General features: G+C 44.1%; 1 protein-coding gene across 1 annotated transcript in view; it reads right to left on the reverse strand.

Annotated features, from left to right (window-relative positions):
- nr5a2 (nuclear receptor subfamily 5, group A, member 2) overlaps positions 1-25,080 on the reverse strand; it is a 65,661-nt gene that overhangs the window by 2,650 nt on the left and 37,931 nt on the right. Inside the window, exon 6 of the mRNA XM_035176727.2 lies at positions 21,530-21,677. Coding sequence (XP_035032618.1) covers positions 21,530-21,677 — 148 coding nt within the window. The remainder of the gene's footprint in view (positions 1-21,529; positions 21,678-25,080) is intronic.

Consider the following 25,080-nt stretch of genomic DNA (forward strand, 5'->3'; position numbering starts at 1 on the left):
ATAAGCTCACTGGGGGTTTGAGCAGATTATTGCAAGACAAGACGAAAAATTGCGAAATGGATAATGGTGGACCCAGAGCTTGTCATGATTATGAAGCGTGTGTGTGTGTGTGTGTGTGAGTGTGAGCGTGTGCGAGTGTGAGCGTGTGCGTGTGGGTGTGTGTGTGTGTGTGTGTGTGTGTTTGTTTGTGTGATCTTTTATTAAATTGTTTGACCCCAAGTCGAGTGGTGTGCTCACAGTGGACTAATGTGGAACGAGCACAAGTCACTGTCTCTATAGTTCACAGATGCCAATCCATGGAAATACTCACAATATTTATTTCTCTCATACATAGTACCCCTGTCCTGCACCCACACACACACACACACACACACACACACACACACACACACACACACACACACACACGAACCCCATCCACTCACCCAGAGCATTAGGGAGAAGGAGGGGGAGATAAATCAGCAGCTAATGAGGTCTAGAGAATGAGAAGCAGGTCCTTCAAGGCACTTCCATCTATGATGCACTCTACCATGCTATTACAATCCGTTTGCATGTGTGTGTGTGTCTGTCTGCTCCTGTGTTTGCGTGTGTGTATGAGCTGAATCTTGGTGTGTGTGCGTGCTCACCCTGACCCCTGGGTGACACGACGGGGGGGCTAAATAAGGCCAAGATGAGGGCAGGAAAAAGGGAGAGGGGGTGTGGCCTGGGACAAAGGGAGCCTCCAAACAAACGTGACTTGGTGCTTTTTCCTGCTGCCACTCAGCTGCCTGACCCCCTATCACACCCCTGAACCAGCGTTCACTCCACCAAGCCCACTGAGGAGCATTAATGCGCCCTTACGTAAGCTCTAACCCAGTCGAGTGTGGGCTCCAGGCCGAGCACACGTCCTACGCAGGTCAACGAGCTGGGAAAAAGAGGCTTGTTCTGATCTGCACATGAAACAAGTGAAGCACAGCAAAGAAAGTTGCTGAAAATTGTAGAGAACGGGTTTTTGGTGTACTGCTGAAGAGTCTTCATCTGTCCGTCGCACCGACCGACACCTCAGATTCTTTTTATTTCATTCAGATTGGTCATATTCATTCATTTAAGTTCTCAAGTTAAATGTTAGTTTTTTGTAAATGCTGTGTCACAGCCACTATGCCAAGAATAACTCTCCTATATGTTCTGTATACTAATTAAAAATGTCAATAGCAACATATTGTGTTAAAAGTCAGCATTTGGTGCGTGATCAAACTCTTAGGCTTGTCCACTTATTCTTGCTTTTATTAGGATTTGTGTCCTATTTACAACAGCAAACTTTTCCACTTTAAAATGTATTTGATTAAATCGAGCTTATGTATTGTTAAATGAAAAACAAACAGTAATAATAATAGCAATTGTAAGTAATCATCAACTGGCAATGCCGAGCTCTGGCTCTTTTAATTTTCTAAAATAAAAGAGCAAGTCAGGTTGAATTGTGTCTAAAAGAGTAAATTTGAATAGTTTTCTTTCTTTACAGCAAAAAATACAAAAGTTGTGACCTCAGTGTCACATCTCCACTCCTGGTGCTGACTTCTAAATGAGTTTTTTGGAATATAATATATTTTTTTAAGCAGAGTCATTTCTGCGATGAAGTCATTACAGTCTTTAGAGTTAGACCCACTGCAGTTATTGTATTGAATATAGGACGGATGTATTACAGGTCTAGAGAACTAACTACTTATTTTAAGAATGTTTTATTTCGATATAGAATAAAAGAACAAGAGATATTTCGCATTGCAGACATTGTCAATAACAATCGTCTCATGCTGCTTAATAATCCTGTCAGGGATGTGGGGGAATCTTCTGAGTTTGATTTGGTTAAATTTGCAGGAACACGACAAGGTGAGCCAAGATCACAGCAGAAAATAAAAATAAAAATGTGAGGTGTTGCCATGGTTTCTAAGACCACGTGGTGTGTGTGTGTGTGTGTGTGTGTGTGTGTGTGTGTGTGTGTGTGTGTGTGTGTGTGTGTGTGTGTGTGTGTGTGTGTGGATGATGGGGGGGAAACTACAGAGAATTAGTGCCCAATATCTCTGTCAAGCTAATTAGGGGAAAGTGAGGCAAAAAGACAGCATTTTAATTGCTAATTATTACCAGAGCCCCTTTTGAAAAAATAATGAATCAGGGCTTCCAAAAAAAGAGAAAATAATATACACAAATGACAATAGTTTGAAATCTACTTCCGACTGCAGGAGCCAGTGGACGACTACAGAAGTGGAGACAAATCAGGTTGAAGATCTTTTTTTTTTGGTTAATCTAATCAGACTGATTATAATCGTCCGATCTTTCAAAGGCCAATAAACGTAGGGAGACGCAAGAGTTAATGGGAAATAAAAAAAGCGACAGCAACAGAATAAACAATTGATTAATGATTCATAGACAGTGTCAGGTCGGAGTATTAAGTGTGCTAAGAGCTCTCTCCTGTTCCTTCAACAGCTACACACCCCCCCCCTACATCTCATCGTTCAGTCACTGTGGGACTAATTATCAACTTTTTTTTCCCACATAAAACAGCCACAGTTCGTTGCAGCGCCGCGTCCGAATACTCAAATGGAAACCCCGAGGTCCCACGGAATACATTGTTTCATTTGACGGGCGATCATGCTGAAGCCAGCGACCTAATGCAGCACACACACAACCACAAACACACACACACACACAGATTCATTCTCTCTTTTACAGAACCCCTGAAATCACTGCTGTGCTTTTTAATTAGACTAGATCCTGGCTCTGCTGTGAGAGAGGGAGAGAGGGAGAGAGAGAGAGAGAGTGTGTGTGTGTGTGCGTGCGTGCGTGCGTGCGTGCGTGCGTGCGTGCGTGCGGCGTGCTGCGTGCGTGCGTGCGTGTGTGTGTGTGCGCCTGTTTGCATATGTTTTTACACTCTTTGACCGCCCCTTACAATCAGCCTGCTCCAGGGACACACTCACATCCATAGCATTTAGACGTACACTCATGCAAACACGGCTCCATTATTTCGCTCTGATCTCGGAGATGCCTCACAGAGTGGACACCGTGTTGGGAAAAAAAAGCTTATGGCTTCACTTGGTGTCAAAGTTCACTGTTGATTGCAAAAGCAAGCAGGTCTCACTTCTTTTATGGCTGTTAGAAGCCAAAGAGGTGAAAAAGAGTTGCATTGTACAGTCAGATATTCTAGTACAGACATATCTGTTCATAGCGTAAGTCAACAACTCCACTCACAAAAAACTTAAAGTTCAGAAAAGAATTGTTTGCACTCGATTCATTTCATGTTCGCAAGGTGTAAAGTATAATTTGTGTTGGATTTAGTCACATAGGTAACAAATGGCCATAGTCCCCTTTGATTAGCATCATTTGTATGCATAGGTTATATATATATATATATTATATACTTTTGCGTTTCCCTCACAATACTTTAAAACAACATTTTTAGATCGTTTTTAGATATTTTCTGACTCTAAAGATCTTTTTTGCATAAATTTGGAACCCACCTCCTCTTGACCTCTCCCCACTCCAACCCAGTCACACTATTTCCACATAAAACCGACACCAGTTTCCAGACACGTCTTCTTAACATTGCTGCCACAGTTCTACATGGCAGAATTACACCATGTTCTCTCACCATCACACTTTTTTAGTGCCTCAATCAATAAACCTCTCGGTCACATGCTGCCAATTCACCCTGTCTCTCAAACTTCATATGTTTCCTGCCGAGTCCAAAAACAACACATAAAACTCCCGGGTCATAAACGGTTATTGAGTCAAGTGCTGTCAGTAAAGTCGGCCAATTAAACGTGAGTGAAAGACAAACTGGTCACTTCCTGTGTAGGCGGGTATCATTGGCTGGCCTCTTCCAATGGGGGCTTTCACAGGCGTTTATACAAGCCTATCAAAGCTGAGGCAACTTTTACTACAGCAGCCGCGCTTCAAAGGGCGAGAAGTTGAACCCGCATCCAAGCCGAGTCCTCTTTATTGCTCCCTACTGGATTGTTATCAAGTCAACACGGCTATTTCTCTCATTATTAATCTGCCGCGCAGCACGGCTTCAATCAGTGATCGGGGCGCTGAGCGGAGAGAACCCAATAACCTTTGACTCTGAAAAGACCAAGTGGCGACCAAGGACTTACAACTCGTAGCGCTACGTGTTCAGTAGGAAAACGTGTGTGTGTGTGTGTGTGTGTGTGTGTGTGTGTGTGTGTGTGTGTGTGTGTGTGTGTGTGTGTGTGTGTGTGTGTGTGTGTGTAGTGTTTAAAAAACAGGGCAGCAAAGGCAATCAAAGCAAATAAGGTCCATGGTGCAAGGGGCAATGGCCGCACGGTTAATGCTATCACTTCTGTTATCTGACTTACGGAGCGCTGTCATGATGTGAAACCTGGGCTTTGTGTTGGCTTTTCTTTTCCTCAGTTTATCCTTACAACACCATAAAGTCACGGAGTACATGCACACACACACACACACACACACACACACACACACACACACACACACACACACACACACACACACACACACACACACCTGGGCTCCTTCAGCATTTCACGTGGAAGTGTGCATTATTTATTTATTTCTATTCCCCCCCCCCTCTACAGGAGGCTCCCCTTCCCCATTAGAGTAACAGCCCCCCCACACACCCCCACAGCTCCCTGGAGCTCTCCGCTTCCTTGTTTTCCTCCAAGTCCCGTTTGGGGAATTCCCTTTCTCCGATATGATGCCTCCGCGTTAGAGGCAAGTTAAGAAAGAAAACGAGTTGTACGCTTCTTAACATTTAATGGGGGCTTCTTTGAGACTCGATACGCCAGGTTAAGAGGATAACAAGCATCATAACTATCCTATCACAGTCTACAAGAAGAGACATACTGGAGACGTTGTGATATCCAACGTCTGAAAGGAGAGAATTGTGGTGTTGCAGCCATTTGAACAAACAAAAAGTGACAAATATAGTCACGTAAACAAGGAGAAAAAGCTATAGATGGAAAAGTAAAATGCACTGAACTCCGGATAAGCTCCTGAAATTATCCGGGGGTTGGGGGTGTAGAGGTGTCAGATGCTGTTCAACCATCTAACAAGCTTGGATGGAGCACACTGATGTCCTTAGGCTATGGACGAGAGAGGTCAGGTCATGGTTAAATGCCTCATACAGTGTTTGTGATTCTTGTTTTCATGTGTCAAAAATGTATTTTGAGAATTTTTTTGGGGAAGATAGCAGGACTATGTAAAAAAACACTGGACTGATATCTGTGAAAAGCTTGAATGACATTCACCTTTTGTGCGTTTTTCAACATAACCCAACATATAGCCCCCAACCCTTCTGAATCTGTTTACGTCTTTATTTAATGGAGTGAAAGGATGTCATCCTTTACACTGGTTTTACAAAGGGCTCATTAGGCCCTGAACAGTGACCCTTCATCTTGAAAAGTGACCCTTTATTTCACCAGCATACAGTGACATACTGTAGCTACATGCCCTCCAGCTAACATAGAGCCCGATGTCCAGAGGCCAAATATCCTCGGCGCTAACAATGCATAATAATAACTGTCTCACTGCTCCTGAAAACAGGCCACCAATGGGCATGAGCTATTGTCAGCATGTCAGAATAAAGCATGAAGGCTCAATTTGCCCAACGCCTCGTCAAACCCTCCCTTTAGCCACTCGGGGGGCCAGGCGTCATGCGGCAACGAAAGAGAATTAAGCAGGTACGGTCCAGTTGGGGATATATTAAGTCAAATCTAAGCCTCCGCTGACAACATTGCTGTTGTTGTTAAGCTAAACAGGTAGCGGCTGGTTCGGTTCTGTCGCCCAAGGATGGGTCGGCGGGGTCGGCGGGCTTTGGCGGGGGCGATGGAGAGAGGTCGAGAGATATTGAAAGGAAAGGAAAAGTGCCTTAGGTCTGATAAAATAAACAAGAGAAAAGCCGCTCGGAGCAGGAAGGAGACAAGCCTCTCTCATTGCCTATGCTGGCTGGGAGGTGCTGGGGATTTATCCTGAGGTGAAGTGGAAAACAAATTTACATCATGTATCAGCTGGTGGCTGTTATTTTGGACCTTTGGACTCCAACAGATGGGCACAGCCACAGATGTTAATATCAGTGGCAATTAAAGTGGTAAAGGGACAGTTCACACTTTCTCACGTAGAACTCTGTGTATCACTTGTTTTTTGTTTGTTTGTTGTTTGTTTGTTGTTTGTTTGTTGTTGTTTTTGGCCCGACAGTTTATTTTCACTACATCCAGATTTGAATTTGGATCTGCATCAAATTGCAAACACCCATAAATATCAGTCCCCTTGATTTTTAAAGATCCATTAATTGTTCTTTGAGAAATCAATGGAAATGTTGAAAAAACGCCGTCAAACGATAAAAAGAAAATCCTGGATCTACCCCTGGATTCGGATCCGCACCAGTGCCCCCACATCTCCACAGAATGTCATGGTTATCAGTTGCGTTTTTTTTTGCGTAACCTGGCTAACTAACAAACAAACATGCAATCAGAAAAGTAAAGCCAAATATTTCTGGTTCTGTTTTATATGGTTTTAAATGGTCTGAATATATTTTGCTTTTGGACTAACTATGTGTTTTGCTTTATTAAATAGTTCAGTGGTATTTTTGGTCGTTTTCTGTTTTGTGGTTTAAAACATTTCTGTGAGTTGGCCCCATTAGCTGCCTCTCATTTCTGACAAGCCACGGACTTGCTGGGATTTAATAAAAACACACACACACTGCTGGGGAGAGAAGAAATCACATTGTCTCAGCATTATGAAAATCCATTTGCCAGAGGGATACTGAGAGACTTGAATCAGCAATGAACCTGGTGCTTAGTCCTCTGCGCTCCCTCCAGTCCTCCACCCTCCTCTCCGCGTTGCCCCGTTCTTTTAGCCCCCCTGGAGGCGGAACCAAATGCCTTTCAATGAGCCGACCTCAGACAACGCTGCGCCCACAGGTCCCTGCTCTCTCACCTTCCTAATGCCGACCGGATTGTAGGAGCAGCTACCCCCTGCACCATCGCCAAAACAGCTTCTAGACATGTAGTCTTATGCAGCTAATGACACGAACACATGACTGACAGGCGCGAGTATAATGGACAACAATGCAGACAAAAAAGTCACTGTGTTTGTTGTAATCTGTGGAAATGATCTGTGGAGCATTGGAACAGGGGGGGGAGAAGAATTCAAATGAATTAGAAATCAATATGGCTGAACCTGGGAGGTGACTCTTCAGGCTCCTCTCACTTCTTTGTACCTGTCAGCAGCAGCACAGGCGGGCGCAGCACATAATGTGTGTGTGTGTGTGTGTGTGTTGTTTCTGTCCGTTTGTATCAACGCATGCATGTGAACCTCGTTTACATTCAGTGCACTTTTGAACCCCTCGGCTAATTACACACGGGGTTTGTTTGGTGGTGGAGGGAGGGCGTGGGGAATGAAGGGGCATGTCAACCCTTCTTGTTTATGATAAAGTGACAGAAAATCATTGGGGGGTCAAGTACACCCCCCACCAGCCCTCCGCTGCCCCCGAAAACTCCTGCAGCAAGTACAGAAGGTGCCTGGTGCGGGAAGCCTCCCCTTTAATGAGACCATTAAAGGGCCCGTCTCCCTGTCAATAGATTTCTCTCATTCTTTCTCTGACAAATTTGAATTAATAATTCAGCGCCAAACGCCTGGGGATGTATATTTTCAGCTTGAAAGACAGTTAATCCATAGCGTCATTTTCTCCCCCCCCTCTCCCTCTCTCACTTCTTTCTCCCTCCAACCGGCTCTCTTCCTTCTCGTTGGGCTCACTCTCATTTGATGATGCGAGCAGGTAGAGTGCTGACTAAAGAGAGTCAGTGTTGCTGCACGTTCTCCACATCCTTTTTTTAAAAACTTTCTTTGTTCTCTGTGGGATTTTTCCTCCCTGTCATGTGACAAGCGTAATCAACTTAAGTGCAAATTGGGCTTTAATTTATTCCAAAGTATTGGATGGTGGTGGCGCCCCCCCCCCTCCTCAGGGCAGATGTAGGATGACATGTTTGCACACTGCCTCTCAGAGCTGGATTTGATTTACAGAGCTGGGGCTTGACTGGATGTTTCCAGGACTTTCAACTCACAATTTTGAGGATAAACCACAAAACACTTGTTAAAAAAGTGTGTGGAGTGTGTTTGTCTGTGGTTGTGGGTGAGTGTTTGTGCTCTGCAGCAAACTGGGGTTTGAGATCTTTACCAGTTTTATTGAAAGATTTTTAAGAGAAAAAGCGTGTGTGTGCTAATGCATCCTCCATTACACGTTGGGAGCAATTTGTTACTGTAAAAGTAAAACTACAAAACAACACAAAGAGAACAAACAAATAAAGACCCTGGACTTTTAGTATATATGGAATGGTCACTTTCTTTGAGTAACACTGAACTGAACTCAGTAGAGCGCATACCTCCATCAAGGCCCAAGCTGCACCAAATTGGACACACTCATAGATATCAATCCCCTAAATACGTCTTATCCATAAATCTGTAATACAAACATCCTTTCTCACGATGTGAAAGAAAGTGGTTGAAATGTCCTGGATTCTTTCTATCCTACCAAGTTTTGAGGAAATCTGTTAAGTAGATTCAGTATAATCCTGCTGAACAAACAAACTACCACTGGACTGGAGCAAAAACATATCTACTTGGAAAATTACAAACCTCCAGTTTATTATCCCTTTTTTGGAAAGTACTGCTGTAAAGCTTATTTTTAAGGTTGCTATGTTCACTGTCCACGCGTCGGATCGAACCTTCTCATCACTGAAACATTCTGAGACTCACAGTGTAACGCCAACAGTAGCTATGGATGTTAGTGCCAGGTGGCACCAAAGTACAAATCTATGCCCTGTGGCAGCGAGCACAGGCCAAGAGTTGGTGTGACAAATGGCTGGTGGCAGCCAGCAATATTCGTTTACAGTATTTGCTGGTTGTGAACTGTATGTGGGTGTGAGCAGGGAGCTGATTGATGAATGTCCTCCTGTGCTTCAACACATGTCGGCTCTCTGACCCTTGTTTCCAACATTTGCCAGCAGCTCTAGAGGTCTTGTTGCATGATGAAGTTTTTGTTAAATGCAGTACAAGGAGAAGCTGTGTGTGGTTGTGTGTGTGTGTGTGCGTGTAAGACAGTGGACTCACAGGGCATTGTCGCTTAAAATATCCTGTAGGACAAGAATGAAGAGACAAGAAAGGAGCTGTGATGATTCAGGAGTGGGGGTGTGGGGGTCACAGGGTGGGTGGGGGCTCAACGTAGGGAGAGAGAGAGAGAGAGAGAGAGAGAGAGAGAGAGAGAGAGAGAGGAAGAAAGAGAGAGATGGGGAGAAAGAAAGGGTGGGAGAACAAGAGACAGCGAGCCAGAGCACCTGTTGGATCATCTGTGCTTTAAAACGTTTAATCACTGTCTCTGGTTACGCTCACACACGCCATAGCATGCACACACATCACCTCTAAGCTCCGCTGTTCCCTGCCGTGCCAGAAGTATCTTGTAACCACATTGTCTAAAGACACACACACACACACACAGAGACACATACACACAGAGGGCGGCTCAAAGAGCAAGGGGAAGAGGGTGTATAATCTTATAGCGGCCACCTGACTACCATATAGCTTACCACCAGCGCAGTTAAAACACATGCCTCTGCACTGTGCACAGTCACACAGCAACACAATAGCTGACAATCCACATGCCAGGCAGTGCAGTGATGCCAGAGGGCTCCGATTGTGATATGAGGGCAGCAGAGGAATTTAGAGGATTATTTTTTGCTGCTGCTCTAATCGTCAGTACTTTTTTTTTTTTCATTCGGATGCTTGCAAGGGCAAAAAGTCAGAGTTTGTTCTCAGGCCTAAGGAACATTAAAGGGACATTAAGGACAAAGAGAACGTGTTTCTAGTGTTCGAAATGGAACTAAAGTCTTCAAATAGCTTCGTGCATCACAGTCACCTGTTATCTTACTCAAGCGTTATACCACAATGACCTCACTCCACACCTACATCTTTTAAATTGCCCATGTAGTGGTGATTGTCCAATGATTAACACTAATGACACATCATGAGCTGTAGTGGATGTAAAGGTGTTATCATAAAGCTCTTCCTTCGCTGTGGAGATGTCGGCCCCGACACTGTAGCTCCTGCTGCGACATAAAGGAGTGAACTTTACAACTTCACAAATGATTGACAGGGCGGGTGTGCAAAGCTGTGTGTGTGTGTGTGTGTGTGTGTGTGTGTGTGTGTGTGTGTGTGTGTGTGTGTGTGTGTGTGTGTGTGTGTGTGTGTGTGTGTGTGTGTGTGTGTGTGTGTGTGTGGAAGGGGGTCCATCTGATTGCATTTATATTTTCGCACATTTGACTCACAACACACTTTACAAACCAAGGGTCCACATCACCACCCTTTGGTCTAGATCCGATTGGTGTGTGTTTACACAAGGATCTGTCTGTTTTGATGACACGCTACTACTACACGCTATTACATGCTACTACTATACATCTGTGCATGTGCGTGTGCAGATAGCGTGCACCCACATTTGTGTTTGTCAGGGACAGCTTCCCTTAGAGCATAGCAGCGAGAAAAAGGAAAAAAAAAAAAAAAGAAAAGAGAGATCTCTGCCTGAGACAGCTCCACAGGGAGGGTTGTGCAACACTGCTGTTTGCATGTAATACTTGAGTAATGTCGAGACAGGTGCTCTGATACCCTGCATTACTAAGGCAGTTGTTCTTTTCTCACTGTTGTGCACCGCTCCAAATAATAAGCTACACATCTCGCACTGGTGCCGAGAAAACATTGACGCGTTTCGTTTGACAAGAACCAGCTCAGGTTTTTCTTTCTAAGTTCACGATGTTACCGAGATGACGCTCATTGACCCGAGAAAATGATTACAACATATCGCTGTGACTCTTTGCCTGTGGCATTAATAGACGGTATCATCTACTAAGCATAGTTTGGAAATAGTTCTGTTTGGATACTTTGAATACGTGTGCGTCAGTGTGGTCACAGTAAAGCTGAGCAGTGTCGAATCAAAGTGAATAAGTCATCTAAGAAATTATAAGCTGCATGAAACCACAGCCAGGGACCAGATGATCTCCTGTCAACAAATCGCTTGAATCTACAGCGGGGGGTTTTCTGCTGCACTCTGATCTATGCACGATTTGTTCTCTGGATCTGTTTTCCTTGGCTAATGTGAGCTTGTTCGCAGCAGAGAGTCCGAGCCTGTCCTCCCCATCCCAGACATCCCTCAGCCTTTAATTGGTGAGGAGTAGCTACCCTAGCTAGCACAGCGCTGGGACCCGAGCTGCGGCCACTGAGAATGCATTAGCATTAGCATTGCAGCGGGCTGACCTGTACATAATGATAACCTCGAGCTCTGGCCACTGGGAGAAAACCCCTGCTTGCACGTACACACACACACACACAGACGCACACACACACAAATGCACACTGGTACGCACTCTCTGCCCCTGTCTTCGCACACGCAGTCACGTAAACAAGCAAGTGTAATGCGGCCCCAGTGGTGGGCTGCTCGACTATCGGAGGAGGAGGAGGAGGAGGAGGAGGAAGGGGCAGGGGGGGGGGCAACATTTGCCGCCGCTCGGCTGAAAAGTGTGTGTAATGAACTTGAGTTCCATTGATCGGGACTGAGAGTACAGAACCGGGGGCTGTTTGTCCCAGAAGGGCTGCCGTACCGCTGCTCGGTAGCCCCCTCATAAATGTTTGAGAGGGCTCAGCCGCTCTAGATCCACGCTACCTGGGTTCAGATTCTCCGTTACAACACACACATGTCCAGGTTGATGCTGATGATGGATGGATGGCGGGTCGGTGCTGCTGGTTGAGGGGGATCGATCGTTGTTTTAGTTTACTGTACCGTATGTGAGTGGTTGTTTTTTTTTGTGGACACTGGAGGAGTTCAAAGCCATTCGAGAAAAGCGCAGACGTTTGGCACTTTGTATTTTGTGTGAGAATCTATTCAGCGTGAGAATTTCTGATAAAAAACGTACACGCTTGTTTCACACCCTCACTTGTAAGATCTCTGGCTGTGCGCGGGGGCTGATATTTACTAGCATGTGCTAATTTGTTTGGCAAGCTATACCTTCCTATGCTGTACCCTTAAGCTCCAAGGCCCTTAACTGGCCCCTGAAAGCCCCCATATGCTCTACGCATGATTGATATTACTGCAGATATCACTTAGAAAACACCTGACGTGCCAGGCAGCCCATCCGCGCCACCTTTTGACTGCTAAGTATCAGCTGGCGTGAGGTCCTCTGTGTTATGCAGCCGGTAATAAAAGTTGAGCATTGATTTTCTGTAGCAGCTTGTAACTGTTAATGTTGAGACATCAATAGCCAAAGCAAAGCGCTGGTACCTTAATAGGAGACCGGGAACGTGGAGGGTGCGAGCAGAGGCTGACTCTAAATCACAGAATCTATCCCTGCCGATCGATAGGACAGTAACTGCAAGTGTCCCTCTGCTTTCCTAATGTTTTATAATAAACTGACAGCCAGTAATAAGGCCAGGGGAGAGGGAGAAAGAGCGGGGGGGAGAGATGGAGGGCAACAGTTTCTTCATAGCTCGCCCGTCTTAAATCACCCCACATGGGAGTGGCAGAGGGGAGCAGAGGGGGGGGCAGAGGGCAGGAAGCTGAATTTTCCTCTTAAAAAAACTTTTATAGGAGCATTTGTCTGATTGTACTCACTGCTGGGGTAGTTAGCGGGTGTATTGATGGAGGGAGGCTGAGGTTTAGGGGGGATCTGTCCTGAATTGCTTCGGCCGGGGCAGTGAGTTAAAGTGCATTAAATCCTACTGCCACCATGCAGCCGTCAGACCCGGGCAGGAGTGCAGGGCTGCACGTGTTATGACTCTCTCCGGGCGTGTTGGAGTGTTGAAATTCACAAAGAGATAAAAACTCTTGCAACACTACAAGAGGAGGGTGAGAGAATTTGCTGCTGCTGCTGCTGCTGCATCACTCTGCTGCAGCAGTGCTCTGTTGTATCAGCCTTTGGATCTGTTTTGTTCAAACTAAATTGATTTGCTACTTAATTTTCTTAATTTGTACCTTTTAATTTTACCTACTTTAATGTATTTGTCCATTTTGAAGTTTCTCTATTAAGAACACTTTAACATTACAGAATTACCATTAAGGTTCCATTTTGAGCCTTGAGAAAAAACTACAGAAAACAAATGTATTATTATTTAACTATTATTAAACTATATTTATTCTTTATTTCTGTGTTCAAAGACAACTATAAACATTTAGAAAAATCTAGATTTTAGGGGGGGGGGCATGGTGGTACAGTGGTTAACCCATCAAGAAGGTCCTGGTTCAAATCCCATCTGTGTGACCTAAAAACTAAAATCCCTAAAACTTTTCTTAGCCTCCATTTCTTGTTCAATAGGATGCTTGCCATGATTTATTATTACTTGACATGTTTCTTAAGTCAAAAGAGTAAATCCAATGAATCTGTAGTTTTAAATGTTGCACATTGTTTCTGCTGTTTATCTGTTTCTTAACGGTTTACAATAGCTAATATGTTTAATTATGTTTCCATCCTAAGTAGTTGTTTATTCTCTCTATCTGGGCCCCATTGAAGAACAACAATAATGCGTCTCTCTTGTCACATCAGTTGTTTATCACATAAGTGTATAGGACTGGGGGCTCTCCATTTACAATGCCCTCTCCAAACAAACCACTCTGATAACTGGCCGTGTTTGAAACCAGATAAAGACCCAGTGTCAACAAAACCACCATGTAAATCCTGTAAGAATGTGATAAGAGAAGAAAAGAGAAGAAAAGAAGGTAAACTGGAGGTTGTAAATTTGAAAGATACTTCGGAGACAATCGGGGCAGAAATGTCGAAATCCATCAGGAAACTCTGAGGTGAGGTATCAGGCGAGATACAAGACTGAGGCTGAAGGAAGACGCAGGTCAGGGATGAGATGTCGGTGATCTTTAATATCCCTGCCACCACCACAACTCACCGCAACAGCCGCTTAATGACAAGCCTGCAGTATTGCCAGGTAATACCGGCGTGCCGCAGACCTGGAGCTTTTATTGCTTGATAAAGTCTGAAAGCCTCTTAGACGGCCTCATTACACGGAATTCCCAACAAAGTGGCAGCCGGCGTCAGGAGCCGACTGCTCGCCATGTTAAATTTCTTAGGCTAAAATTGAGAGAAAATAGGCAGAAGTATTAGGTTCATTGCTCTCCCACCTGTTCCTGATGAAATGAAAGAAAAGTCATGGCGGTCAATCAAGATGAGCCGTGTTCATCTCTGTCGCAGACAAAGTTGGAGCGACTTTTAGTTTGTTTTGTCTCTCGTGTTAAAATGATGCCTGGAGGAGGCTGATGGGCGGTAAAAGATTTGTTTAAAAAGTAAAAAAGAGTCCAATACTTTTCAATCAGCGCACGTTTGTCGAGCACTTCGGCAACAAGCTTCCAAACAGAGAGAGGAAAAAGCACGAGGTGCAGTCGCTCTGTGCATGGATTGCTCTTTATGAACCTTACACATATGTTTTATACTACTATGTTTTTGTATTACTGGCATCATTGCATCAATCCAGTCACTGAGTCTGAAGTACGATTTGTGCCACGTGTCTGTTCTCATTTGAAACTGCATGTGATCTAAAACACTTCACATGTAAAAACCTACTTTAGGTCCACTGTCTTCATAAAGACTAAAGAGTCCTGACTCAAATACTACGTTCAGTCACTGTCCTCACTTGTGAGGGATGATGCAACGTCCTCTCACAAGCCAAGTGTGGACCTGTCACTAACCCTGCATGTACTTACTTAAGGTCAGTTTATAAGACACTTTTATTCTTATATTGTTAATAATCCAATCTAGTACCTACATCTGTTATCTAGGTCTTTAATTTCTGCTGTTTCTAAGAGTGTAGTTCTATGGTTCTTTTGTACTTGTTTGTTTAATGGTTACCACTTACAATCCTTACAGGACAGGTTCAATTTAAAAAGCTACGTCTACTCTGTCATTTTAAACCAAGTTCCATTTAACCACATTTTACATCTGTAAAATAAAGGTTTTATCACCTGATCCTGATTCCCGTCCCTTGAGGGCAGGAGAAGAAGCTTTCCCGGAGCATAACAACCCCTGCACACGATGACCACACTTTATTTGTGTATTGATCGGGTCAAACGTACACCATGACTCACTTCTGTTCACTAACAGCCCAGCAGAACGATCGGCTCCCACACAAAGCAAGAGGGGAAAGAATGTCCTTATTATGTTGCTTTTAATTATGTTGTGAAGCATTGTGCCAGTTATATGCTCCATTATTTGGTCTCAATGGGTGTAAATATTGAGTAGTCGTCAACTTCCAACGTTAATCAATCCCCGGCCGAATTCTAAATGATTTGGTTAGTTTCAGGAAATTAATATTTGCCAGGTTTTATGCGAGAAGAGGGAGGGGGAGCAGGGTACATGAATTAGCCAGCTTCCCCGCTCGCTGGCCTGGGATCAGGGCATTGATTCTGAGCAGCCTCGGCTGTTGCTTAATTAGGACATACCTGTCTGGGAATAATGTGTGTGTGTGTGTGTGTGTGTGTTTGTGTGTGTGTGTGTTTTTCTCATTGTGTGGAGACAAATGCTGTCTGATAGAGAAATAGAGCGAGTGATAATGCTTGTCTTTTCTTCATCAAGGTTAATCACGTTTGCTGTGTTTGTGTTGTTGTCAGCAGATTGGTGTCTGACCTCGCGATGCACGAAAACAGAAAGAGTCTGCCTGCACCGTGTGCCGCACTAAACATACTAATGAGAGACACGTCCGAGCATAGGTGCGTGTGTGGGTCTGAAGAAAGTGCAGGTCTGCAGTGAGAGATAAATGCACGTAAACACAATTTACCCACCTCTCAAATTCCGGAATAACATTAAGGCAGACTTTGTACCTTTAATGGAACTGAAACCAGGCTCCCTCTCTCCATTTGTTCTCCAAATTTTAGGATCACTCATTTTGTTTTCGCTCATTTTGTGTTGTTCACTGTCGCTAACATCGGCGCCGCTGTATTCTGTCGTCAGGTTCAACCCAGCACCCACTCATGGTTTGAAGGAATTAAATCAGAAGCAGGCTGAATGGAGGAGATGCTTTCATGGTGCGGAGCATGAATCAGAGTTCAGTGTATAGATGTAACTCAAAGTTATTATTCTGTTGTTAACACTGTAAGTTTGATCACTTTTTGATTTTTAAAAATTGAGGTGTTTTATATTTTCAGAGACTAAACGAGGAGAGAGGGAGAGAAAGAAACTCAGGATGCAGCAGTGGAGACAGAAACAGGAAGAAGGTACAAATGATTCAGGGTTTTTTGAGAAGATGTAGATGAAATGACAATAATAAAGGACGATAAGGGGAACATAATCAACATTGAAACATCCCTGACATTATTTAATAACAAAATTTGTAAATAAAATTCAATTAAATATTGATATCTGTTTTTGAAAATCAGTTCAATAGTTTGGGGACATTAATAACTAACAGATGAAGACTCAAAGCTAATTTAAGTTAGGACACTTTAAGTAGGAAAGGGGTGAAAACAACCTCTGAGTGAAGGAGGAAGACGGATGAATGGCAGTTCAGATTCAAGTGAAGATGAAAGAGGAGCGATAGAGGAGGATGCGAGGATGGAGTTGTGATAGATCGAGGCGTACAAAGATGGATGTTTAAAACAGAGAGAAGGAAAGGATGGAGAAAGAGAGGGGACAAAGCAAAGCTGAAGAGATGGTGAGAGATGGATGGATGGATAGATGGATGGATGGATGGATGGATGGATGGATGGATGGATGGGTGGGTGAGGGTCTGTAAACTCCAGCCTCGCTCAGAGCCTGATTAATCTCGTGACGGACAGTTAATGTGGTGCTGAGGCAGCTCTTGAGTGACTGGCTGTCCTGGTTTCTTACGAATGGACATGAAATGAGATCTGATCACAGAACAGTCAATCAATACAAATCATTTCACCATGTTTTAATATTTATTCCATTACATTAACTGGGTGTGAAAGCTGATATATGTTTTCGTCAATTAATTTGAAATCCTTAAGAGCATACAGTTTTGATCTAACCAAACATTTCCCCTGAGAGTTTATTTAATGATAAAGAAATATATTGTGCACTTTGGGACAGACTTATTTATAATCTGTTAATCAATTAAATTAATGATAGGAAATGTATTAGAAATAATTTTATAATCAGTCAACTATTTGACATTTTCTAGACAACAATGCCAAACATTCATAGGCCCCTCATATCTTAACATTGGTTTGTTATTGTTTTTTCTAGTATTCTGTAATATTAACTACATTCTTTTGAGTTTTTCTGTTTTATTTTCCAGCTGAAAAGTATTAATCAATGGTATTGATGTGTGTATTACCAGAGTATTTGGTACCAAAACCAGTTTTTTAATATAATCAAAGTTCCATGAATACGACTGTAGGAGCCAGTAGGACTGTGATGGAGCACAAATCAAACACAAGCCTGAACTCTTTTCTCTATCAGCTTTTCCCTGGCTTTGTTTCTACTAAAGGTCCTGACGTGGGTGAATTATTCAGGGCTGTACATGTCCACAGATCTGCTCCCTCCGCTGGGAGCGTTTACCACCCCGTGCTGCTCTGGCAGCTCCTCTGGTTCTCCTCTCAGCTGACAAGGACTGGCAGCACCTGTCTCACCCAATTACACCTGATGGGGGTCTGACCCGCTGAGCTGGGTTAACTGGTGGCTGGCTGAACACTGTCTGACCTCTGTCACTGAGGCTGCACACACATGCACATGATTTACTGTTGAAGTTCATCAATGAAGCTTTGTTATTTTTCACTTTCCAAGGACAATGGGGGATTTTGAGGGCGAGTAAGCAGATTCTAAGTCATGCAATATCAAATAACTCATTTTAGGATGCGCACTTTTCCTTGTTCCTTGGAATAAAATATTGTTTCATATTGGAAGCTATACCGAGCTCAGAGAAACACAGCTGGGAGTAAATCAACTTCAAAGTTGGAGGACGAGAGTCTTTTTTTTTAACTTTTCTCTGAGTTTGAACGTGAGACTCGTCCGTCACCTCTGCTCTGCTGCTCTGTCACCTGGTCATATAAACAACATGCTGTCAGTCTTTCTATTGGGCCTTTAAGCCTTTTAAAGAAAATCAAAGACCCATTAACAGTCATCCCACAACAGACAACACCTCGTAGTAATCCTCCCCTGAACTCTGACCCAAGCGGCCATCTCTCTCTCTCTCTCTCTCTCTCTCTCTCTCTCTCTCTCTCTCTCTCTCTCTCTCTCTCTTCTGCTCAACACCCAACACACGCAATCATTCCTCAATGTCCAACAAACACTTCAGAGATCAATGCTCCAAGAGTGATAATCTCCTCCTTGATAGAAAGCGAAAGACTTCACTTAAAGACAAGAAAAGAGTGGCAGGGGACAGAGAGAGAGAGAGAGAGAGAGAGAGAGAGAGAGAGAGAGAGAGAGAAGCAGTAGAGGTAGATAAAGAGAGGGAAAAAATATAAAAATATAAAAATAAAGGTATAAAGACAAGTGTCTCCCCTCAGCTGGAGTGACATCTATATCCCTGTCTTTATCGACAACTGGCTTAACTAAGAGCTCCGCTGGCAGGGAGGGGGTGACTGATCGTCCGTCCACGGGAGGAGGGATGGAGAAAGAGAGGGTTGAAGATATGGGGAGAAATACTGAGAAGAAAAAAAAAGAGAATGATAGGGGCAGAGAGAGGAAGAGGGATAAATACAGACTGCATCACTACCTCCATGACTCACACGGGTGAGGTAGTTGTAGTAGAGGAACTAGTAATACTTTCAGGGCAGTCAAAGTATAAACTATAAAGGAGAATTAATACGGGATAGTTCTGCCCAACCACAGAATATGTTCAATCATATGTCATTTTAATGTACAATGCAATAAAATGTTGCCTTCTACGAAATATCTATGCATGGCAGCTACGGTAGAGTTAAAGTTACAGTTGGGGTTGGAGAGATATTGTAATCACAGTTAATTATAACACAAAGTCCTGACTGGTTCATAACTTCCCCACAGTGGTACGGTAGCTGGTCTGGGGTGAATATTCATCAATAAGGGTTTAATTCTTAGCTTTGATAACCTTAGTCATACTACCCTTATCCTAAACCTGACCCTATGGTACAGTAAGGATATAAGATCATTCTTATACCAAATAAAAGTCTGGGTATGTATGGCTTAGCAAGTTGAAAGTTGGGCCGATGAAACATTTGTTTAAGGTTATAGAGAAATATTGTATTTACACTTATATATTTAAGTGGACATGAAATCTGGTCTACTGCTGTGCCCACACCTTTGATTTCCAGCTTCCTGCAGAACTGGCCCACTTACTTCCCTGCAGTGGCACAGTATACTGGCCTTGGATGTAAATTGTGGGGTGAAGAATCATCAATATGGACGTAATTCTATAATTGTAATAATGATTAAACTATTAGTAGCGGTTGCAGCAACACTTGTGATTGTGATAGTTGTCCTGAATCCTCAGACATGTTCAAGTCACTGTATCCGGTGTCGCAGTGTTAGAGATGAAATAAAGCTAATACGGAGGGAGAGTGTATTATTTTCACTCCGTACAGTCAGTGCAGAGCTACTCTCACGCTTTATTTCACTGCAGCTCTAATTGTTGGGCACGGGCAGCTGTCGAAACGTACACACACACACACGATGCATGAACACACACCCGCTTTCCCACTGCCACACACATTATGCACGTTCCCTCAGGTAAAAGTATCTCAACCCTCCCGCACACACTCGTCTCCGTTCAGCTGTGTGTGTGTGTGTGTGTGTGTGTGTGTGTGTGTGTGTGTGTGTGTGTGTGTGTGTGTGTGTGTGTGTGTGTGTGATACTAATCAAATCATTTCTTAATCTCCTGGCTTTACATTGCTCGGGCGCCTCCCCCTCTCCCCCCCACCGGCACCACCTCCACTTCCTCTAACGCTGATCCCTCAGCCAGCTCTGTACGGCGTCGGTGTCGGGCTCCTTTTGCAAGAGGCCTGGGCGATGCCGGAGAACAGGCACTGCCGGGGGCGATACATATCCCTCAGGTGAGCCTTTCATTATGGATGATGTTTCTGCCGAATTATTTAGACCCTGAGACCCAGCAACACCCACAGCCCAATGAAAAAAAAAAACCCCTGCACATACAAACGCATCCACACACACACAAACACACATATATACACACGTACACACTCTAAAGCTCCACACCATCCCTCCCTCTCTCTGAGCTGTAGCACCAAACAACACTAACACAAACATTAATCCTGCCTGATTGCCTGTGTGTGTGTGTGTGTGTGTGTGTGTGTGTGTGTGTGTGTGTGTGTGTGTGTGTGTGTGTGTGTGTGTGTGTGTGTGTGTGTGTGTGTGTGTGTGTGTGTGTGTGTGTGTGTGTGTGAAGCAGTTCATTAGTTGCTCTCTCTTTGTTTAGAGAAGATAAAGAAGTGAGAGCGTGACCTTTGTGGATTAAAGATGGATGTATGTATATAAACCAGAGATGCTCTCGATGCCAGGTGACAGGTTGAGTGGAGCTGCATCAACATCATCGGCCTCAGTAATGTAGGATGTTAAAATAAGTTTGGTTGAGAGTGTGTGTGTGTGTGTGTGTGTGTGTGTGTGTGTGTGTGTGTGTGTGTGTGTGTGTGTGTGTGTGTGTGTGTGTGTGTGTGTGTGTGTGTGTGTGTGTCGCTCCCTCAGAGGCCATTTGTTGCAGACTTATTAGGAAAAAGACAGAGATGACAGTCTCCTGGCAATGTCTGACCTCGGCTTAGAGAGCATGGAGCAGATTTGGGAGCACACACACACACACACACACACACACACACAGGATACCCTCCTCTTCATCCCTTAACTCATTTGGCTACTTATCCCTCCACCTCGCTCCCTTCCCTACATGATCCCGTGGGCTCACCTCCACCTTTCTGTCTCAAATGCTTTGCGATACCCGCCTCCAACCAACTCCTTCTCTTTTCCACTATCATCCTCCTATCTTATCCTTTCCTTCCACCCTTCTCCGAGGAAAAGAGGAGGTGATGAGAAATATTTGGGTAACAAGTGGTGAAAGGAAGGAGAAATGATCTGAGAGAGAAAAATTAAGTCTCCCAAAACGAACTACTTCTTCTCATCCTCCTTCCTCATTCTCTTCTAGCTCACGCTCTCATTTCATCTTTCACTCCTCCCACTGTACGTGACGATACACCCTGCGAACATTATGATTCATAATGTCCAATGCTATTGATCTAGAGATTGCATACAAGCAAACTTAAATTAAACAGTTATGTGTAAAATCTTCCATCCGCCCTTTCTTTCTTTCCTGGAAAAGGACCACACCTCCTCTACTTCCTTCCTTCCTCACTTTCTCTTTCACTGGTCTTTCCCTTCCTCCCCTCCTTCCTCTAGTTCTCTTGCCAGTGGCAAACCTTAATCCTCTCCTAAAGCATTTACCTGCATTTGAATTTAAAATGTAATTGATTGGGAGAAGGCTCTTGCAGTGCGAAGGGTCAACCCAAAAACTAAATAAGAAAAAAAGAGAGACTCACCCAGGCTGAAGAGGACCAGGAACTTGAGGCAGACAAACTCCCGTTGGTCGAGCTGCAGCGAGCGCAGTTTGGCCACCAGCTCCTGGGCGTGGCTCAACAGGTTGTTGAGGGTGGCTCCGGCCTGTGACGCGATCACTGCATAGTCCACCTGGAATCAGCAACAAGAGAGGGATGTAAGAAGAAGTGCAAACTGCTCGGGAGGTTTTGACCAGTGTGATCTACAGGCTTTCATTGATTCGTGGATGTTACCAAAAAGATAGAAATCTGTTTAGAAGCAGTGGACTCTAAACACAGAGTCAAAGCTTTGCTCTTGGAGGCTGACAAAACTGAAGCTGGAGGACAATGGTTTTTTTACAATTAATCTGTATTTTGCGACAACTTGCTGATGGCGAAGGGAGAGAGCACGTCTTCTTGACCAGACCGGCCTGATAGAAAGATAAATGAACAGATAGCTAGACCCATCCTCCTTTGTTCTGACCCATCCATTTAAACCACACACTCACACGCTCCTTTCCCAGGTGCACTTCCTATCTGCAGCTGCAGCACATTTGTCTGGGAGGCAAGTCCTTAGCTGCCACTCACAGTAAGCAGGACCATATGAAATTTTTATATTTATTGACAATTCATTATCATAATTGACTGTGTGAGGGTTTCCAGGGGAAGGTAGATGTTGGCGTGCGCAGTTCCTAAAGCTCGGGGAGGTGGAAGGTCCCAGCGAGCTCCCATTTGCAATTAAAAGCAGCCTGGATTTGGAATTTATTTATCGTGTAAATAGAATGATTGGAGCTTGTTTTTCATCCGTCTGAGGACAGGGGCAGAGTCGAGTAAATGTTAACAATCTCTTCTCCTGTCGTCTTCCCTCCCCCTCTTTCCTTTTCTTTTACTACACTAGTTGTTTGTCCCTCTCTCTTTCCACCTTCGAGACGGTGAGAGTTATGACTCTGTGAAAAAGCAGACGCTGCCCCCCCCCCTCCTAAGGTGTCAATCAATTTACATAAAATCAACTGTGCATGAAATAACTTCATTGAAGGATTGGACTGTTGATAGTGATGCCTTGGGTTATTGCCTTCTATAGCCCCAAGTAAAAAAGAGAGAGAAAACCTGCAATAATGTGGCTATAGCAGACTTAGCACTAACCCTGGTGACCTGTGTATCAATCAGTCAATCAATATGACTTTACTATCCCTGCTGGAGAGACTTAGAGAGTAAATATATGAATAAACCTTCAAATCGTAGCCCATCATGAATACGATCCTATAGCTAAACATTAAAGATGAATGAGGAGGGTGAGAGCAGTTTGACGGGTACAGGGGTTTGATGTGGGTAGAAAGTGTTTGAGCTCAAAGAGATCTGCGACTGGCTGCGAGAACATCTGTTTTTGCATTTCTGCACCATTTGAATTTCATGCGCACCAGGAGCATTGTGCTATCAAAACATCAGCTTTTTACATACGTGGCTGCGAAGCTGCGAGGCCTTGTTTAATCATTCAACACTTCAGTCTCTGTCATTTCATGTCTGCATGCATTAGCCAAAGTTTCGCCACTCTGGATTTGATCCAGGCCTCCTCTCTTCAACGCCAAAACTAAAATCAAAGCCAAACTGGTGACATGTTGAAATATAGGACAGACAAGTCATTAGCAAGCGACTAGGATAAGGACAGGAGCAAGACGGAGACCAAATGAGAGGCTATAACAGTAAATCTGCTGGTAGCCTGGGTTTCTTTTCAAAGGTCAGTATGAGTGCAGCATATGACCGACGAGAGGATAGGAGCAGCTTGATTCAAAGCGAAACATCTGTCTCAACGATCCATCTAAACAGATCTTCTCTCTTCATGTCAGAGTGTTCCTCTGAAGAAGTGAAAATATCTGCTAATGTACGATTCGAGCGGCCTGATCTGCCTTTTTTGGAATTTATCAAGAAAAAAGGAATTAACCCTTCAAAACCCAGCGTCCCAGCCGTGGGTGGGTTTGGCCTTGTTAGTGCTTCTGCAGGGGAGATGTTCCAGCCTCCGTCTTCACACAGCCTTGACAAATTATACATTGTTTGAAAGCTCAAAGTCTCCTGATGCCATCAGAGCAAGACATTTTAAGACCGTCATATCAATGCAACAGCTGTTGACACGGTATTGGTACATTATTTTCTGGCTTGAGCATGCGTGTGTGCGTGTGTGTGTGTGTGTGTGTGTGTGTGTGTGTGTGTGTGTGTGTGTGTGTGTGTGTGTGTGTGTGTGTGTGTGCGTGTGCGTGTGTGTGCGTGCAGCATTTGCTTTGGGTGATGCAGCTACTGTGGTCTAAATATCCCTGGTGTTATCACAGTGCTGTCACCCCTGGCCAGGCAGAGAATAATAGGAGATAATGAACTGTTTCAGATTCTCTCTCTCTCTCTCTCTCTCTCTCTCTCACACACACACACACACACACACACACACACACACACACTCGCTACACCAGCTGTTCATTAACCAGAGTATGCAAACGAAACCGCCGACCTGCACCTCCCCTGACTATCGGTCCCTCCTCCCCCTCCTCCGTACTTCTCTAGTATCTTCAAGCTGCCTTCTCCTCTACGCCTCATCATCTCCTCCCTGATCCCTCCTCTTTTCCTCTCCTTCTTTCCCCCCTCTCATTCCTTCACCTTGTTTCTCTCCCCCTTTCCTTCCTCACTCCTTCACGCCCTTTGCCTCTTCCTCCTTTTTCCTCCCCTCTGCTATTATTGGGCAACCATCCTCTTCCACTTCTCCCTGACTCCCTCCTTCATCATTTCTCCCTCTGTTCAACACCTGTTACCATCCTTCTCTTTTCAACTCTAGTGGACATTGCCCCTTGACTGTACTCCTCACCAGTAGAAGTACTACTTCTTACTTGGCAGTAAGTACTCTCGAAAATCTACCCCTGACCTTGTCTTCATTCAGAGTTAAAAAATGAAAGCACTTACATATACAACCACTTCCAATATTTAATCCAATGTCTTCTGTTATAAAACATTTTGTTGAACAGCAATGTTTTGGAGAACCTGTCGATCAATTATTTATGACTTATCATCTCGCTGACAGCCACAGGTCAGAGGCTTATTCTCGCTGAGCAGTTTCAATTCTTGCCCGTAAGTGTGTTTGAGTACACTCTACATTGTGCACTTTTCTGTCTTGGTTGTGTGTTTGTATGTGCATGGGATCAGTCTGTGTTGCCAGCTCGTGGTTGGTGTGATATATTTGTGAATCACAGGATCCTGACAGATTAAGGATTTGGGCCATTCGGGCCTCGGGCATGAGCTCCCACCAAAAAACAAAAAATAATAGCTCCCCACCTACTCACTGTGCTGCACTGTGTGCTTTACTCATTCACAGTCAGCGTCTTCCTGCTGAGAAAAAAAATTGATTCTGCTGGTGACATTAGCTTATATCTATAATAATCTATTTTTAATGAAGCAGTGACTCCTGTGTGGCTGAGGGATCAATAATGCTTTAAGGGAAATGTTGAGATGTTGCATCAGTGGTTTTCCCCTGAGGAGCCACTGATGCATGGTTGGCGGGGGTTTTGTAGAAAGAAAAAAAA

Source organism: Hippoglossus stenolepis, chromosome 14 (assembly GCF_022539355.2).
Source record: "Hippoglossus stenolepis isolate QCI-W04-F060 chromosome 14, HSTE1.2, whole genome shotgun sequence".
NCBI lineage: Eukaryota > Metazoa > Chordata > Actinopteri > Pleuronectiformes > Pleuronectidae > Hippoglossus > Hippoglossus stenolepis.